This window comes from Balaenoptera borealis (genome assembly GCF_965194805.1).
Source record: "Balaenoptera borealis genome assembly, chromosome: 1".
NCBI classification, from domain to species: Eukaryota; Metazoa; Chordata; class Mammalia; order Artiodactyla; family Balaenopteridae; genus Balaenoptera; species Balaenoptera borealis.
In genome coordinates, this window is record NC_138860.1 from 151,088,616 (window position 1) to 151,107,931 (window position 19,316).

Consider the following 19,316-nt stretch of genomic DNA (forward strand, 5'->3'; position numbering starts at 1 on the left):
ATTTAACTATAAAACCCAGTTAAAATCAGCTAAGTACATTGTTCTTGCTAAATACTAAAAAGGTCAATGGCATATTCATAAATGAGTATAAAGGTGAAGGATCTAAATGAGAAAAAGTGATCTTCAAGAATTTTCCCTCTTCTGAATCCATTTAGAACTACCACTATAGAAATCTAATTAACATACCCTTCTGAACAAGTCACTATATCTGATTAAAAATCCCCCAATAAATAAATGGAAAAAATTAGATTTATATTACTGAGATCTGAAATTAAGTCTAAATTAAGTCTTAAAAAACAACTCTTTGGTGTTGCTATAATCATGTGAACCTCACCTTGGCTCTTTTGTCAGACCTGCCTCCCCCTAGATATCATCTTCTACAATGGTACTTTACCCTTAAAACACCACACATTGTAACATCCAAGTCAAAGATCTACTACTCAACAATCCATTTTTCTTTATGTAATGTATAATGGGAGGTTTGTAACAACAGTTATTAGCTTAAAGTCCCAGAACTGGCCTAAAACTCCCTTGCACAGTAATCCATAAATCTTTGGTATACTTTAAAATAAAATCTACATATATAGTTTCCCCATCTTAAATCAATAAAATAACATGTACGCATTTATTATTACCGTGGACAAGCAACTGACAGTAATTAAACTGTTTTCTCAAGTCTTATAAGAATAATACACTAGAAGAAAATATAAGTTTTCACTACATATTGTGACTCAGTACACAGAATCAAGGCCACCTAGTCCAGCCTCCCACTCACTCATATAAGTTACTTTCATAATGTCCTTGAAAGTCATCTAGCCTTTGCCTGAGTATCTCAAGAGAAAAGGAACTCAGTACCTCCTAACATAAACTATTTCACAAAATCCCTTTAAAGTCATAGCTATTCCTCTTTCCATTAAACATTTAAGATATAAGGCACTATACTTATTCATATCCTTTTTAATGGAATTTTGTTTCAAACCAGGTCATAAAAATAGAATATAGTCCTCTACCACGTTGAGTGGTTTGTCTTCCTTTGAAAAGAACTCAGAACAGGCAGACCCTTTAAAACAGTGTGACTTCATACTTCTTAGGGTGACACTTAGCTCTTGAGAATAAGCTGGTTGGGAGTCAAGCAGATGTACATTCTACTACTCTGTACTTGCCTTTTTATCTAACACTTATCACATTTTATCATAATTAAATATTTAATTGATTGACTTCTCTGAAGGATTATAAATTCCACGAGGGCAGGAACTGCCATTCATTCAGCACTATACCCCCGCACCTCGACTCCAGGCTAGCTCACTGTTGAGTGAATGTGTATTGCACTGATTGTAGCTTCTGGCAACTGCTTATGCCATGATACCACTCTTCTCCATGACCACGTCTCCCTATATTTCCCCTGCCTTTCTGTTCTCTTTCTCCTTCTATTTTTCTACTCCCTCACTCCCTTTCTTTCCTTCTCTTTTGTCCTGCAGTAGCAACTGAAGTGGTTATGTTGCATTTTTGGCAATCGGGACCAAAGAGGTTGCCGCTCCCTTGTTTACTATATTGATGATCCGTAGTTCTAACTTGATGATTTCTGTATGAATTCATTTAAAGTTTAAATTAAACATCACTATTAATAGAGAAATAGAGACAAAATGGTCTGTGATGTAAAAAAAGTTAAATTAGAAGAAACTCAATAGAAATTAAGCCATAAAATTAGAAATGTAAAGAAAAAAACCCCACTTATGTGGTGAGTATGCTAAAAAACAAAAGTCTCAGTTTGCAAGAGTAATTTGCTAAAGAAAGCTAAAGTACGTATATGAAGTCAAGAGTAACACATAATTCTGTATCAATCAAGACCTATGTATCCAGATTAAATATATATATGTATACGTATATATAGAGACAGACATCTGGCCCAATTTAAGGGGAATTTCAAAAATAATATCTAGAATGATAGAAGAATATTAAACTGCCTCAAAACTGTATGTAAGTACTTCCTACTATCTTTCTAATACTTACGTTGAACAGCATCACTTTTCTCAGAAGGTACTTCAAAGCTAACAGATGTCAGCAAAATTAAATGAATTTCTATCAATACTTTAATCGGGACATTAAACACTATTTATACTTTATACATACACATAACTGAATACTTTACCGCCATTAAAAAGAAGAGTATTAAAAGGGATGTCTTTAATACTTTCTGAAGTACATATGAATTATACTTCATATGTAGCTACTTGGGAGAGACACTCTTAGTAAAACAGTACAAGAGGCAATTTTTGAGGCAAGGAGTAAAAGCTTTTAAAGTAATTCCTGCTGACAGAGGAAGAGTAATGAATAGTGGAGGTAAGGTGGGAAAAGGTGGTTTAAGGTCTTCTTGAGGTCAGAATCAGGAAATAAGAAAGTTATGAGTAATTTAAGGAACTGAGAAGAAAAATACAGAACAGGAAGGGCTATGGCTGAATAACACTGTAAAAAGAAATTCACAAATGAGTAATTATTTTCATATCAAATCTAATTTCAGAGCAAAAACTTAAAGGACTAAGTACCCTATACTCAGTGCTTTCTCCTATACAGGACAAAATAGTATATAATAAAAATACATTGTGAAGAGAGAAATACAGAAATTATTCCACATAAGTCTCATAGAAAAGTTCAGAACAAGAAAACAAAATAAGTTATCAGTAGTAGAACTGTAAAAGGGAATAACAGCTTAAAAATTTAACAAAGGAAAAACACCAAAGAAAACAAGACTCCTAATGAAAAATAAATGGCATAAATCCAGACAAAAGTAGATGATTTTTTAAAATTAGCAAAATACACACCCTATAAATAAAATAATAAAAACCCTGCAGAAATGTTGTTTTGATTAAATATAAGAGTATTTGGAAAGTTTATGTTCACAATTAGCAATTTGAGATGACATGCATCACAGATATGCTTTCATCCAATGAAAGAAGTATAGGGCATACTTACAATTGAATCACTTACAATTATTTTTGAAAATTCAAGAACTGGAGAGATACCAGAAGACTGGAAAAAAGCAAGTGTGGTACTGATCTTCCATAAAGGTAAGGAAAAGAGAGAATAGAAAGTTACTATGCTGTGCGTCTGACATCAATAATTAATTAAAGGAATTATAAGAGAAACATCTGTAGCTATACAGAGGAAAAGTAGGTACATGAGCAGCAAGTGGCAAGTTGAAAAATAAACAGATAAATAAACATTATGCCAAACTTAATGGCTTTTCTGTTCCTTAGAAATTTTTTAGCAAATTAAGTTTTTTGAGAAATGACACCATTTTGTCTCCTTACCAAATGACTCAAAAGTTGCTTTAATGATGAAAAAAGTATATTAAAGAAACCAAAAATATTAGTAAGACCATGATTTTATGTGGGGTATACTAACATGTGATTTCCTTGGATTACTGAAAATTTGGAAACGTTTATAATCTGCTGTCTCCGAGGTTTACTCACTTCAGCTAAAGGAAAACAGAATTTAGAGATATAGAGAAGTTCTGAGAGTAAGAATTTCCCCTATTTTTAACGCTAAAGAACACTCAACTACCAATTCATTTGGAGTAAAGATTATCAATTCAAAAACGTCCATAAAATTGAGGCTATTATTAAACTCTTTACTCCGATGTAACTTCAGGAAGGTATTTTCCATCTAAGTCAATGTCTTGATAATCTAAGGCTCCAAAATAGGGTCTCTATTATCAAAATGGTAGCTATAGTTATCTTATCAACAACTGCTTAGGTACCCCAAGAATGCCAAAAAAGGTAAGGCCTTTTTCCACAGTTCTAAATGAACAGTTCTAACACCATGGATTCACCACGGATGCACAGTATAGTAATTTTTTTCCCAGAGTATTAGGTCCTCTGCTAGATACTTTATATTATTTCTTATTTCATTATTATAACATACATAGTAAGTTAGATAGATATTAACCCTATTTCATAAGTGCTTTCCCAAATCATCCAGCTGGGTTTTTTTTAAATTGAGATTTCAACCCAGCCCTTTGATTTCAAATCCATTACACTTCTCTATTAAATCACAATGATATTTGAAAAGAATTCATGGCATAAGAGACTAAAATTTAGTCTAAAAAATGCCTGAAGGAGCCTGGTATACCAAAAATGAACACCAGCTTTAAGGTCAGACTGATCTAAGTTTAAATCCTGAATCTGCAAGTCCCTAACCAATTACCTACATGATCTGGCCAAGTTACTTTCTCTACCTCCTTTTCCTTATCCAGGGATGGACACAATAATAAACCACTCAAAGTTGTTGGATAGATGAAATGAAAGAATATGCATAAAGTAACACAGTAGTGGGTGTTCTATTTCCTCTCCACAATGTGGAATTGAAAATAACCAGGATTCACCACTGTATCCAAGGCCCTAAACTAGTGCCTAACATACAGAAAAGGTCCTCAATGAATATTTGATGGATTAAAAACAAAATGAATTAACAACTAGGTAATACACAAAACATACGCAATTTTAATAGAGAAGTATAATCAAGAAAAGGATACAAGCGTAAGTTAGACTGTATTTAACATTCCTTTAAAAAAGGAATACAAACAGTAAGCTGATGAACTCAAGAAAATAAATAGTAATAAAAAAGGTGTGAGGAACAGACAAACAAGTGATAAAATACAGTCTTGCAAAACAGATCAAAAACAAAATTCCCTATAAGATGTTCAGAAAAGTATCAGGTATTATGCCTGAACCATAAAAGGTAAACTGTACTCAATTATTACCTTGGTACCAAAGAGTCAAACAATATAAAGAAAGCCCCCTTTTTCCATAAAATAAACTGATTTTTGAAAATCCGTTAGTTCTTTGAAAAATAATATTGTTTTTATCTTTAAATTTACAAAGAAAATAGCTTCTCTTAAAAAAAAAAAACAACACAAAACAAATCTGAATTGCTCATATACTTGGGACAGAAAACAGCTGCTTTGTCAAACAGGAATCAGGTACAGACACCAGTGCCAAAATTCCTTAGCTTTATTATAACTCTTAGCACAACTGCTTACTCTTCATGATCTCTCTTCATCTAATACTGACAGTGTTAGGTAACCTTTTGACTTACAGAACAAAACACTAATACTGATTCCATAAAGTGATTTGGCTACTCAAATAACTGCACAAGAAAGGTTTGGGATTTGTACCGTTTTCCTCTATTTAAATCACTGACAGCTTGTTTTTCCAAATGACTCTCCCAATTTATTCAGTAAAGTCATATGGAGCTTCCCTGGTGGTGCAGTGGTTAAGAATCCACCTGCCAAGGCAGGGGACAGGGGTTCGAGCCCTGGTCTGGGAGGATACCACCTGCCGCAGAGCAACTAAGCCCGTGCATCACAACTACTAAGCTGGCGCTCTAGAGCCCGTGAGCCACACTACTGAGCCCACGTGCCACAACTACTGAAGCCAGCGCGCCTAGAGCCCATGCTCCACAACGAGAAGCCACCACAATGAGAAGCCCACGCACTGTAACAAAGTAGCCCCCGCTCACCACAACTAGAGAAAGCCCCATGTGCAGCAACGAAGACCCAACGTGGCCAAAAATAAATACATAATAAATAAATAAATAAAAAGAAAAAAATATTAAAGTCATACGAAAAGTTATTGCCAAAAGTAAATAAAACAAACAAAAACGTGAAGTTTGTAAACCGCGTGACCATTACCCTAGTTTGTCTGGGATATCCCTAGTTATGTCTGTTGTATCAACAAAATTATTAGCAGCCTCCTTCACTCTCAAAGTGCCCCAGTTTGGACAATAAATTATATGTTCTCTCTCTCTATAAAGGTTGTAACTAGCATTTCAGAGATATAAAAGTCTGGAAGGCATACAGGATTGCCTCGAGATTTCAGAATGCAGCAAATTACTCAAAAAAAAATCTAAAATGAAATATGAGTTTACAGCCTCTGAATGTAGAAAGCAAATTACAAAAGTAAAATAAACACCAGAATTCAAGTCAAGTAATACTGGTTGAGTGCTTACCTTATTCTAGATAAATAGAGACATGAACAATAAAGAAGTTACATTTTGAAAAGTTATTTTATTCACACACACACACACCTGAAATAAAACACATGAAACAAAACACATGAGATGCAGATGTTATTCCTAGGGAGTGCGATTGAGAAAGAGGGGCATTTAAGGCAGGGACTCTTAATTTTTACTTTATACATTCATGATGTCTGATTTTTAAAAGTATCTATTTACTTAAATTCAGAAACTTTATGTAAAAAGTATTCAGAAACTGTGTGGGTTATAAATACGTTTCAAAAATTTTATAACTGTTTTAGCTTGCAAAATCATCAGCATTATTATTTTAAAATTATCTACCAAACCCTCAAATGACTTGAGAGAGTAAATTTGGCAATGCTGAAGCTGCTCAGATACACCTTTCCAAGCAAAATAAAATACAGCATAAAAAACTTGTAACATTACTTACAGATAAAGTACAAACTAGCAAAAACAAAAAACAAAAAGCCCATACACTTAAAAATTAGCAATCACTGCTATACTGGAATAAATGCTGAGAAGAAAAATGGCCAGTAAAACAAAGCAAAATACCTAATTTTCTTCCCACATCCTTCCTGCCAATTCCATGGTCATGAGTCAACATTCAAAAAAGCAAACTCATAAAAAACAAAAACACCTACTACATGACCCCCCCCCAACAAAGCACTGTTTGACCATGTTGTTTTGGCAATTAGCCAAAGCTTTTCTTTTTCACATACTAGTGGGTCAGGCTACTGACCGTATCTTTTTTAAAATTAAAAGTCTTGGGTTAAGTCATTCCAGGATCTTAAATAAGCTCTGAGCTGCTTACTAGAGGGGATGCAAAAAATATATTCTTCCCCTTCCCAACCTCAGATTACTGCCTGTCATTCAGCTTTCACAGCATTTTTTTAAAAACATCTTTACTGGAGTATAATTGCTTTACAATGGTGTGTTAGTTTCTGCTGTATAACAAAGTGAATCAGCTATACGTATACATATATCCCCATATCCCCTCCCTCTTGCATCTCCCTCCCACCCTCCCTATCCCACCCCTCTAGGTGGACACAAAGCACCGAACTGATCTCCCTGTGCTATGCAGGTTCTTCCCACTGGCTATCTATTTTACATTAGGTAGTGTATATATGTCAATGCTACTCTCTCACTTTGTCCCAGCTTACCCTTCCCCCTCCCCATGTCCTCAAGTCCATTCTCTACGTCTGCATCTTTATTCCTGCCCTGCCACGAGGTTCACCAGGACTTTTTTTTTTTTAAGATTCCATACATATGTGTTAGCATACGGTATATGTTTTTCTCTTTCTGACTTACTTCACTCTGTATGACAGACTCTAGGTCCATCCACCTCACTACAAATAACTCAATTTCGTTTCTTTTTATGGCTGAGTAATATTCCATTGTATACATGTGCCACAACTTCTTTATCCATTCATCTGTTGATGGACACTTAGGTTGCTTCCATGCCCTGGCTATTGCAAATAGTGCTGCAGTGAACATTGTGGTACATGTGTCTTTTTGAATTATGGTTTTCTCAGGGTATATGCCCAGTAGTGGGATTGCTGGGTCATATGGTAGTTCTATTTTTAGTTTTTTAAGGAACCTCCACAATGTTCTCCATAGTGGCTAGATCAATTTACATTCCCACCAACAGTGCAAGAGGGTTCCCTTTTCTCCACATATTCTCCAGCACTTATTGTTTGTAGATTGCTTGATGATGGCCATTCTGACCGGTGTGAGATGAGGTGACACCTCGCTGTGGTTTTGATTTACATTTCTCTAATGATTAGTGATGTTGAGCATCCTTTCATGTGTTTGTTGGCAATCTGTATATCTTCTTTGGAGAAATGTCTATTTAGGTCTTCAGCCCATTTTTGGATTGGGTTGTTTGTTTTTTTGATATTGAGCTGCATGAGCTGCCTGTATATTTTGGAGATTAATCCTCTGTTAGTTGCTTCATTTGCAAATATTTTCTCCCATTCTGAGGGTTGTCTTTTCGTCTTGTTTATGGTTTCCTTTGCTGTGCAAAAGCTTTTAAGTTTCATTAGGTCCCATTTGTTTATATTTCTTTTTATTTCCATTTCTCTAGGAGGTGGGTCAAAGCTTCACAGCATTTTGAAAAGCAAAAACTCTCACTGTTATCAAGGGTCCACCAAAAACGGAAGTTTTAGAAAGTTTTATGCAAATCTGCTCTACATATAATGATGGAAAAAATCACATTAAACACATGAATTCTTAAACTGAATGTTTTAATAGTTCAAGTTTTGAAATAACTGCAGAATTCTCATACTCATTCATAATACTTGTTGAAAATTTGATTACGAAATGTTTTCACAAACGAAACCTAATATATTCCTCTAACAAAACTGGATCTCTCTACATAGGAAAATATAACAAACTGAAAATGAAACACCCAAGGGAAGTTAAATGATAAGCTAGTCAGGCCAACAGACAATCAGTACTAAATGGCTTATTTCTCACACAAAACAGCCAAACAAAATAGAATAAATACAACAACACTGAATTGGAAAGAAGAGATTCTGTAACTGGTTTGGCATTTATCCCTTAAAAATCATATATGCTGAAGCAGTTTTTGTATATCTAATTTTAGCTGCCAGTGAACATCAAACAGAAGGAAACAGGTTGTTTCTGCTAAGGCTGCTAAAAGTGCAGTACAAAATTACCCTGATTTATCCTGATTACCCTAATTGTTGTCAGAAATCTATCAAAATGGTCTAAAATATGATTAGAATATATGCCCGACAGGACAGGACTCTTTTTGTTCTCTACTGTATCCCCCAGGCTAGTGTTTTGTTTGTAGCAAATGCTCAATAAAATTTTTGTAAATGAATGAAGAAATTCTGAAATGTACCTACCTGTTAGGATTTAAACATAAAAAAACAAAGAAGTTCTTGCAGATTATAAACCAGAGTGCTCAGGAAAAAAATCATAAATAACATTTAATTATTCTTAATGATTTATTATATTACAAGTATGGATGCTGAAAATTTTTAAGGCTAATTGAAAGTTTTTAAGAAAAGAGAAATTGAACAGGAGGAAAGACACTGTACCACCCAGGCAGTACAAGAAGCAACACCAGCTGAACAACTGAAACAAACTTCTAGAAACTCATTCTCTCCCGCCAAGTCTCATGAGCACAGTTTTATACATACTACTCTGGACTTAGAATTCAGTGTTACAGTAATGATTTATCCACTGGTGTTTTTTATGACTATGACAACATTGTGCTGGATGCTTTGGACATGCCAAGATGAAGCAGATACAGATCGCACCCTAAGAGTTTCAAACGTGTAGTAGGAGATAAAAATCTGTCTACAAATAACGGTTCAAGCATGGTAGATTAAGTGTTATGAGAAAGATACTAAGAGATTCAAAGAAGAAAGTTAAGGGGATGAAAAAAGCTTCACAGAGGTAGCATTTTAGACTGTAGGATTCTGACAGAGATGGGGAGGGCAAAAATTATTAACAGTAGTAGGCAAGGGCAGGAAACATCATAATCAGATGGGATTTTTGAACTCTAACCAAGTGACTAGAGAAATGAGGGCAGGGTTAAGGAAACTAACAAGGGATGCTGAGGTACCCAAGAATTAGGAACAGCAGGAAGCCTTCACCACTCCCAAGCCTGAAGGAACAAGGAGTGAAACAATGTAAATCCAAGTAGGCTCAAAGGACACTCTAGTTGTAGCCACTGCTACAAATGCATGGAAGCAGAGAAAGAACAAGAGGAATAAATACCCCAAAGGTTCTCTCTTTTCTTCCTTCTATCTTCCATCCTCTCATTGGCTAAACCCTACCAGAAGCCAGAGGATAAAGAACTCCAGATGACACAGGCTGTAAAGGTCAGCCTCCTGAAGCAGGGAGTAGAGAGGGGCAGAGAATGAATCTGCAGGAAAATGGAGAATAACCAGAAAAGCCCATCTTCCCAGACTCAGGAACCAGTATATAAGCACAAAGAGAGACTGGAAAGCACAAGGAATCCAAATAAGGAATGACATTCTCTTGGAGAAGTATGTAAGATGCTATTTTTCAGATCTGGGTACTGAATCTGAAAGGAAACCAAAATTAGTGCCTGAACCGGAAAAATTACTGGGACTTGGAGAGTGAGGTGAGCAGTGAATGAATAGCAGCGTCAGAGTAGCACTCCAGTTCTCTCTAGAGCTAATAAAAGAGGAAGAATCATAGGCTGTAGTCCTAGTTATTCTAATCTCTAACTGTGTGACCTTGGCCAAGTCACTTGGCTTCTCTGAAACTGTTTTCTCCATTATAAAAATAGGTAGAAGCCGAATTAAAACTTTAAGATCCCTTCCAGTTCTAAGATTCTGTTAAGCCAGTATATCCAGGTAAATAACCATATTCACCAGGTGAGTAAATACCTCACCATACTGGAAAAACCTGGGGTCCACTTACTCACTTTCGAAAAAAATTAATTTCATTTAAATAAAGACAATAAGAACTTACAGGTTCTAACTGCAGCCAGGTCCTCCACCGTAGGACAAAAAATGTTAAAACACAAGCAAAAATTTAGTGTAACCTTGAAACTGAATGAGGAAGACTAATGCAACCAGATTTAAAAACATGCTCTGGAATGCAGAGAATGCAAAGAAACAACCGAGTAAGCAGAATAACTTGGTTGAAGTGGCACATTTCAGAAAAAACAAAATTAGCTGCTCAAGTCAATATAGCAAAGAAGCAAAGTTCTTAAAGGTGTTTCCAGAAATAAATGAACTCCAGTGTGGAAAGGGCTACAAGTATCTCCCCCGTCCCACAACACACACAGAGCAACCATTACCTTTCCTTCGTAACACAAATATTCATTGAACATCTGTTATGTGTCAGGTACTATCAATGCCTTCAAAGGACATCTTTAAGAGCAATACAGATAATAGCAATTATAATTAATCATTACCTAATCTTCTGGAATGAGATCAGATTTCACCCCTTCTAAGCAGTCTCCCTGACTTCTCTAGCCAGCAACATGCTTTTTCCTATGATACTAACTACTACAGAACCAATTTGTGCTGGTACTGCTGCTAGTATTCTTTCAACTATATCAGAGGTCATGTAGGTTGGGGGAGGAGGAGTTTGCCTGGAAATCTGCTCACCATTTGTAACATTATTTCTAAACATTTTCTCCAGTCCGGTCTCTCAGGTGTGACAGCAACCAGGGAGCTTGGTGACTTAGCAAGCATTTCTAACTCACAGGGATAAACCCAGCTCCAGTACAGTGAGCCAAAGGTTGCACACTTAGGACATGATTAAGCCACATATTCTGATCATTTTAACGAGGATCCACTAAGCACCCACAATGTGCCAAGCACTGGACTAGGGGCAAAGGGCCTAGGAATAAAGGAGGTTAGAGTCTAATCCAAGAATCAGGTCTGTGCACAGAAATTTACAGAAGTATGAACAAAGTGCTGTAGTAGCACATGAAGGGCAACAGTAATTCTAACTTGCTCTGCCTGAAGGAAGGAAGACATCAAAGAAAAAGTAACATGCAAACTGTATGTCAAAGGAAGAAGTGGAGATTTATCACTTGATTGAATTCTAAGCAATTATAATTCTAATCAAGAGGGAAAGGCTGTGACTGGACCAAGAGCTATGAGAGGCTATGCCACGTTCCAAATGGTTAACAGCTCACAATGCTAGAGTAGATGCCTTGGGTAGGCCGCCTGCAGCTGAGTCCACACTCAAGAGCGATAAATTAGGACCAGGTTGTGAAGGGCCTTAAAGAACATTCCCAGCATCTGGGCTTTGGCAAGGGGGAGCCAAAACAGACTTTTAAGCACAGCAGTGACTCAGTGGGATCTGACTATGGATAAAGAGTATGGGAAGAGGGGGTCTAGAGACAGGGAGACTAGTTAGGTTTTGCAAAAGTCTAGGTGAGATGATGAGGGCCTGAATTAAAGCATTATCAGGTGGAAAAAAGAGGCCAAATCCAAGAGACATTACTAAGGCAAATTTAACAGGACCTGGTGACCGGACACGGAAAATAAGGGAGATGGAAAATGGCTTTAAATGACTAATTGCCTGTGTATGGTGGAACTACGATTAATTAAAATACTTCAGGAGAAGTACTTGGCTTAAACACATTTTCAGCCTAAGCACTATTCTTTCAAACATAATATTTGTTTAAGCCTTTACTGGAAAATCTTCCTAAATATAATTTTAGGACAAGTACATTATAGTACGCATAAAAACTGTCTTTTTCTATAGAATCCCCATAAACATCAGTTCTTACTCAACACTATAAAGTTTAGATACTGATAGAACTCAATATATCCTAGGGAACATCTTAGAATTTCCTTTTTAGAATAAAAGCCTGATATCCTTTTTCTCAAGCAATAGACTGCAAACTATGCAACTGCCTGATTCTCCAATCAGCAGAATATGGTTGTATCACAATGCTCTTTACTGGCTGAACCAAACTTATCAACTGGGGATGGTTCAGTGGTTAGATTATTACTGAATTCAATCTTTCCACACTAAAGGGGAAAAAAAAAAACCAACTAGGACTTTGGAAACATCAAAATGGATGTGACCAGCAGTCACTGCAGCCTAATATTTACTGAAGGGCACTTCAAGTAAAATGTCATCTCTGTCAAAACCAAACTCAGAACACTTTGAAAACAGATCCAGCTTCTCTGTTATCTTTCTAATTTCCCATTTAAGGTCTCCAGACGAAAAGTCTGATTTTTAGTGGTTTTTATCTTCCCTGGGCTAGGAAAGGTAAAAGGTATTTTAATTTAAGTTGCTGGCGTACACAAAAAGTGAAAAAAAATTTTTTTAAATTTTAAGTAAATGAGAGATGTTAACACTATTCATTAAAGAGCTTTATCACAAACTCAGTTCAATAAAGGCAATGTTCTGAGAGATGACTCACAGTGGATGAGAATTTCCAACTTAAAGTTCACTACAAAAACTCTTAAAACTGCAACTACTATTTTAAGATCTCTCCCACCTTCTCCACTCAAAACTAGGAGAAATAATTACTTGATTTGTTTTTGATTTCCTGAACACAGATAAAAGTAAACGGTTTAATCAACAAGCAAAGCCAAATGTTAACTTCAAATTAGCAAAAAGAAGTTTTCTTGATCAATACATCTCTCGCTCTTTCATAACAAAAATACTTGTTAAGTGTAGTAGGAATGCGGCGAAAAATGCATGATTCAAACATACTTCCTGGTCTATTGCTTATATTCAACTTTCCATAACCAAGCTTACTGAGAACCTAAACCTTTCCCTGCAGTTTTTACGAGAACCCCCTACAACTATTCCAAAGTTTTCACTATCTTTGCACAAGCTACCCAAAAGGCATAAAACCACCTCCCTCGCCCCCTCCACACTCACACTCGCAAATAATAGCATCCATAATTATTACACACAAAAATACTGGGCCAGACAAGAACACAGAGCCAAAACTGAAACAACAGAAAATGTTTGGCCCGCAACTGGAAATTCTATTAATGGGCAACTGGTCAAAATTAGGCTTTCACATTAAGAGAAAGTTTAACTCTTGCGTTTAGTATCTTGAGACAGCTTTCGAAAGGAAAACAGAGTTCCACGAAAATGAATCGAAAAAGGGGAAGCGACTCTCTCCAGACTGGTTTGGTGGCGAATGACCTCTCAGTGGTACAGAATTAGGCCCCTAGCCTCTGCCTCCAACCATCCCGGCGGAGGAAGTGAGGAGAGTCCCAGAGAAGAGAGGGCTCGGGCGGCCACGTCGTCCTACTCACCCCAGGGGGCGGCGGGAAGGAGGCAGGGAGAGAACGACATTCGCGCCCACGGCCCGGGCAAGCAGCAGGGTCCCTGGGGACTCAGGGGTGGGAGCCGGCCCCTCTCCCAGACCCTCCGGGTCTACTCACTCCGCAAGCAGCCGCCAAGAAAGCCATTCGCCAAGGCCCCCGCCCTCTGTGCCTCCAGGGGAGGGAGCCGAGGGCTGCTTCCGGGCACCCCCTCTTCTCCTCCCTCCGCCGGATCACCGGGCTGATGCGCAGTCGGTCAGGTCAGCTACAGCCGGTCCCCCGGGACAGCCCCTCGCCCCCCTACTCCTGCTCCTGCCCCGCCCAGGCCTAGGGGCCGCCCCGATTGGCTGGCCCTGCCACCTCCTGGCAAAGAGACCCCTGGCGATTGGCCATGGGTCACCTGCTGAAAAGGAGGTGAGTGGCCGACGATTGGCGGTTAGGCCAATTTTGGGGTGGAGAGGCGGGAGGGACCGGCCGCAGCGGGCGAGCATCCGGAGAGCCCGGCTACCCCGCCGCCTCCTCGCTGAGCCTAGGGCTCATCTCGGGGCCTGGGCCTGCTCCCGCGCCCGGACCTGTGCGGGACACGCGGCCGCCCCGGCACGCCAATGCAGCCCGCAGGAAAGGAAGCTCGTGGCTCGAGGGAGCTCAGCTAGGCTTCGAGGCTTCGGGGCTTCGGCCCCGGAGATTCCCATAGGGTGGCGACTGGGGAAGGACCCGGTCACGGACGTAAACGTGCTACACCTACACCCACCCGCTGCTAGCTCGACATCCAATATATTGGCAGCTGTGGAGCCAAGTTTCATCTGGATAACTGCTTTTGCTTACGTCCGAAAAGTTGTGTGTGTCACGAGGCGGGGGAGGGCGTGAGGGGAGGAGGAGATACTATATCAGTAAACAAAAGCAGGGGTGCCTGTTTTATTTTATTAATCCAGGGAAACACTGGGCTTGCTGTTGTGCCACAGCTCCATAAGGAATATAGGTGGCTTGTGAAGATGCTTCAGGAATCCAAATGGCATAACTTCAAATTAGATGGAAAGTTCGGACTTAGAGGACCTCAGCAGAGAACCATCCAAAATGCAGGAAATCACAGACGTAAATAAATGACTGACTTACTGACCTGGAGGACAATTAACTTCTGCTTTTACTATTTTTTCCTTATGGTTATTTATATACCTGTAATTCTACTAAACTAAGCATCTAATTTTTGTAGCTCTACTGGTAGCCCCTACAACTAGCACATTGTACACTGCACAAAAGGCTCAATAGATGCTTGCTGCACTGTGTTAAAGATCCCTTAAGTTTGTTTTATGCAATTTTTTTCAAAACGTCCAATGCCAAATGCACTCTCTTTTTCCCGCACCCCCTTCCTCAAAAGCCGGGTCCTCTTCCAGTCCTCCCTGTATCAGTAAATGAAAACCACTACCATCCACTCGATATGCGAGCCATAAACCTGGCAGTCCTTGACACTTTCCTCATTCCACATTCAATCCATCACCACGTTCTGCCATTTTTACCTCCTGAATACAATCTCAGTTCTACCTCTCTCCATCACCACCACTCAATTACAGGTCCCAGCCTCTTGCAACAATCTCCTTAGTAAAGTATTCCTGCTTCTTAAAGCTCCTGCAATTCATCCTCAACACTATGGCCACAGTAGTCAGTTTCCAAAACCTAAATCATTACTCCCATCTCGCCCCATCCCGCCCCATCCCGCCCCATTAAAGAACTTCAACTGCTTTCCATTGTGCTTAGGATACAACTCAGCATTCAGCAATGGTGGGCAAGGTTTAGCCCTACCTGCCCCTCACCCCATCTTAACACCTTCCACTCCCTCATTTTCTGCACTCCACACAATGGCCTTTTTCATGTTTCTTCAATTTGCCTTGGACCTTCTAACCTCAGGGCCTTGGCACATGGCCCCTGTGGTTACTTTTGTCTATTACACTGTCCCCTTGAAGCTAATCCCTCACTTTCTTTTTCTTTTAATATTTATTTATTTGGTTGTGCCGGGTCTTAGTTGCGGCAGGTGGGTTCCTTAGTTGCGGCATGCGAACTCTTCCTTGCGGCATGTGGGATCTAGTTCCCTGAACAGGGATCAAACCCGGGCCCTAGGCATTGGGAGCTCGGAGTCTTAACCACTACACCACCAGGGAAATCCCAATCCCCACCCTTCACTTAATTTACTTCTACTCATCATCATTTCCTCCCTGCCTATGTGAATTCTTCCTATTTTATGCTCTCATAGCCCATGCAACCCTCCTTTATAAAACTTATTACAGCCCCAGTAAGTCCCCTACATATGAACGAGTTCCATTCTGAGAACGTTTGCAAGTCCAATTTGTTCGTAAGTCCAACAAAGTTGGCCTAGGTACCCAAATAACACAATCGGCTATATAGTACTGTACTGTAATAGGTTTATAATATTTTTCACACAAATAATACATAAAAAACAAACATAAAAAATAAAGAAACCATTTTTAATCTTACAGTACAGTAACTTGAAAAGTACAGTAGTACAGTACAACAGCTGGCATACAAGGGCTGGCATTGAGTGAACAGGCAAGAAGAGTTACTGACTGGAGGAGGGAGAGGAGCTGGGAGATGGTAGAGCTGAAGGATCTTCAGCAATAGGAGACAGAGGGTAAACTGCGATTTCACTCACGACTGATGTTGATGGAATACACGTTCGCATCTTTGAAAGTTTGCAACTTGAAGGTTTTCTATCTATCTGCATACTTTAATGTTTTATGTTCACCACTAGACTGTAAGAGGTAAAGAGGCAAGGATCTATCTGATTTTGTTCATCAAAGCCTCAATTTAGCCAAATGCCTGGCACATATTAGGTGCTCAATAATGGATTTCCTATGGTAACAGAGTCTGAAAATAAACATCAATTCTATGATAAGCATCAATTAAACTATAAGCAGTGATGGAGAAAAATACATTAATTTTGCCAGATGGACAAGGTCAATGTCTAAGAACCTCCACTAATACCCTTTACATTTTTCCTTTAATATCTGCTTTTCTAGCGGTTAATTTTGTGCCAGAGCAGCTCAGAGGGCTTAATTCAATATTGGCTGATCAAACAGTTCTCCAGGCCAAGGGGCAAAAAAGTCTATATATTGTACTAATTGACCCTGTAAGAGACATAATACTAATTTATGTAATTCCTGCCTACCAGTTCTTTCATGTGATTTTCATGTGTTCTTTCTCACTCCACAACAAGACAGAAAGACCCATAGGGTAATCAAGGACTTTGTATCTAACAATACACACCAGGACTTCCCTGGTGGCGCAGTGGTTAAGAATCTGCCCGCCAATGCAGGCAACACGGGTTCGATCCCTGGTCCGGGAAGATCCCACATGCTGTGGAGCAACTGAGCCCCCTGCACCACAACTACTGAACCTGCGCTCTAGAGCCCACGAGCCACACAATTACTGAGCTCACGTGCCGCAACTACTGCAGCCCGCATGCCTAGAGCCTGTGCTCCGCAGCAAAGTAAAGCCACCGCAATGAGAAGCCCGCACACCGCAACAAAGAGTAGACCCCGCTCGCCGCAGCTAGAGAAAACCCACACACAGCAACGAAGACCCAATGCAGCCAAAAAATAAATAAATTTATTTTTAAAAAAACACAGTACATACCAAAGTATCAGATTTTTTTTTAAAGTGTCCTCCACATCTTCCATCATCATCATCATCATCATCATCATCATCATCATCACAGGTCAGTAGCTTCAAAATCTAAGGCACTATCATTTTTGACAGTGTAGTGTAAATAGTTAAGTCCTAGTAAAAATTTAGTGGAACCAATTATAATTAGGGTTTCTTTTGATAGATTTAAGTGTTAAGACTGGTATGGCAATAGAGAATATGACTTATGACAGTCTCCTAATAATATAGCTACAGTCCAGAGTCTACCTTTTCACGGTTTCATATTAGAGATAACTGTGTTACAGACATATAATTCTCATTTTCCTAATCCTAGTGTAAAGTTAGTGTGCGCAAAAGATGTAGCATTTAAAATGAAAAGTAATTAAACAATACAAGGCAACATACCCATTTTATCCCAAGAAACTATAGGACTTCTAAGCAAATTTGTGTTGAAAAAAACTCAAATTTATGTTTAAAAACACTCAAGTGTTATTTTTTTTAAAATTTTATTTATTTATTTATTTATGGCTGTGTTGGGTCTTCGTTTCTGTGCGAGGGCTTTCTCTAGTTGCGGCAAGTGGGGGCCACTCTTCATCGCGGTGCGCGGGCCTCTCACTATTGCGGCCTCTCTTGTTGTGGAGCACAGGCTCCAGACGCACAGGCTCAGCAATTGTGGCTCACGGGCCTAGTCGCTCTGCGGCATGTGGGATCTTCCCAGACCAGGGCTCGAACCCGTGTTCCCTGCATTGGCAGGCAGATTCTCAACCACTGCGCCACCAGGGAAGCCCCCACTCAAGTGTTTTTAAAGAAATCTACAAGTTGTTTTAGAAGAAAATTAAGTGACCAATGCCTTAAAGTCATATATGACAACTGATTTCCAACCCACGTATCAAAGTGGTCTTCAATACTTATCTTCAAACTACATAACTAAAGCTACTAAGCGATTAAATTAAATTGATACTTAATTTTTTTTGTTGTTCAAGGGAAGAATGGAATATAGTGATTAAGAAGTATAAAAAACATCATTGGGGACTTCCCTGGTGGCGCAGTGGTTAGGAATCCTCATGCCAATGCAGGGGACACGGGTTCGAGCCCTGGTCCGGGAAGATCCCACATGCTGTGGAGCAACTAAGCCCGTGCTCTACAACTACTGAGCCTGTGCTCTAGAGCCCGCATGCCATAAATACAGAGCCCACATGCCACAACTACTGAAGCCCACATGCCTAGAGCCCGTGCTCTGCAACAAGAGAAGCCACCTCAATGAGAAGCCCGCACACCGCCATGAAGAGTAGTCTCCACTCACCGTGTGCAGCAACAAAGACACAACACAGCCAAAAATAAAATAAAATAAATAAATTTATTTAAAAAAATTATCATGTTGTATACTTTAAACTTATACAGTGATCTATGTCAAATTATCCTCAATAAACCTGGAGGAAAAGATTGAAAAACAAATACAAAACAAGAAAAACTTTAAAAAAAAACACACACACACCTCCAAATTTCCCTCTTGCTGCATCTCACAAAAAAATGTATAAAACACAATCTAAGAAAAATCAAAACACTAAGGTTCAGGGTGAGGGGGGATCTTTAAAAATGACAGGAAATCTATTGACTAAAAAATAGGCCAACTTTACCTATAGCTATTAAGATGAAAAGAACATTTTAACTATACAGAATTTATGTACTACTTTCAAAAATATTATTTCTGCTAGAGAGTCCAGTAATGTTTACCTATAAATCACATTCTACTCTGATGTCATTTTAGAGATAGATGACAAATACTTTTGATTACAATAGAAGAAAAGAAGAAGCAAAAGTAGGGGGAAAAAACTCATAGTTTCCCTAGGAATTTGCCTAGCAACTTAGGCC

The 19,316-nt window shown here is 38.8% G+C and overlaps 1 protein-coding gene and 1 long non-coding RNA gene across 7 annotated transcripts in view; one reads left to right on the forward strand and one right to left on the reverse strand.

Annotated features, from left to right (window-relative positions):
- OSBPL9 (oxysterol binding protein like 9) overlaps positions 1-19,316 on the reverse strand; it is a 181,529-nt gene that overhangs the window by 51,219 nt on the left and 110,994 nt on the right. For 2 of the 6 annotated variants that reach the window (XM_082370741.1, XM_082370740.1), the window contains exon 5: positions 2,986-3,054. The exons of 2 other annotated variants lie outside the window; for them this stretch is intronic. In XM_082370741.1, coding sequence (XP_082226867.1) covers positions 2,986-3,054 — 69 coding nt within the window. Of the gene's footprint in view, positions 1-2,985; positions 3,055-13,910; positions 14,093-19,316 lie in introns of those variants that run through there. 2 more of the 6 variants (XM_082370744.1, XM_082370745.1) reach the window with 2 other exon arrangements.
- LOC309618468 lies at positions 14,132-17,412 on the forward strand. Its single transcript, XR_014238501.1, has 2 exons — positions 14,132-14,204; positions 14,723-17,412. It is a non-coding gene; the product is annotated as an uncharacterized lncRNA (long non-coding RNA).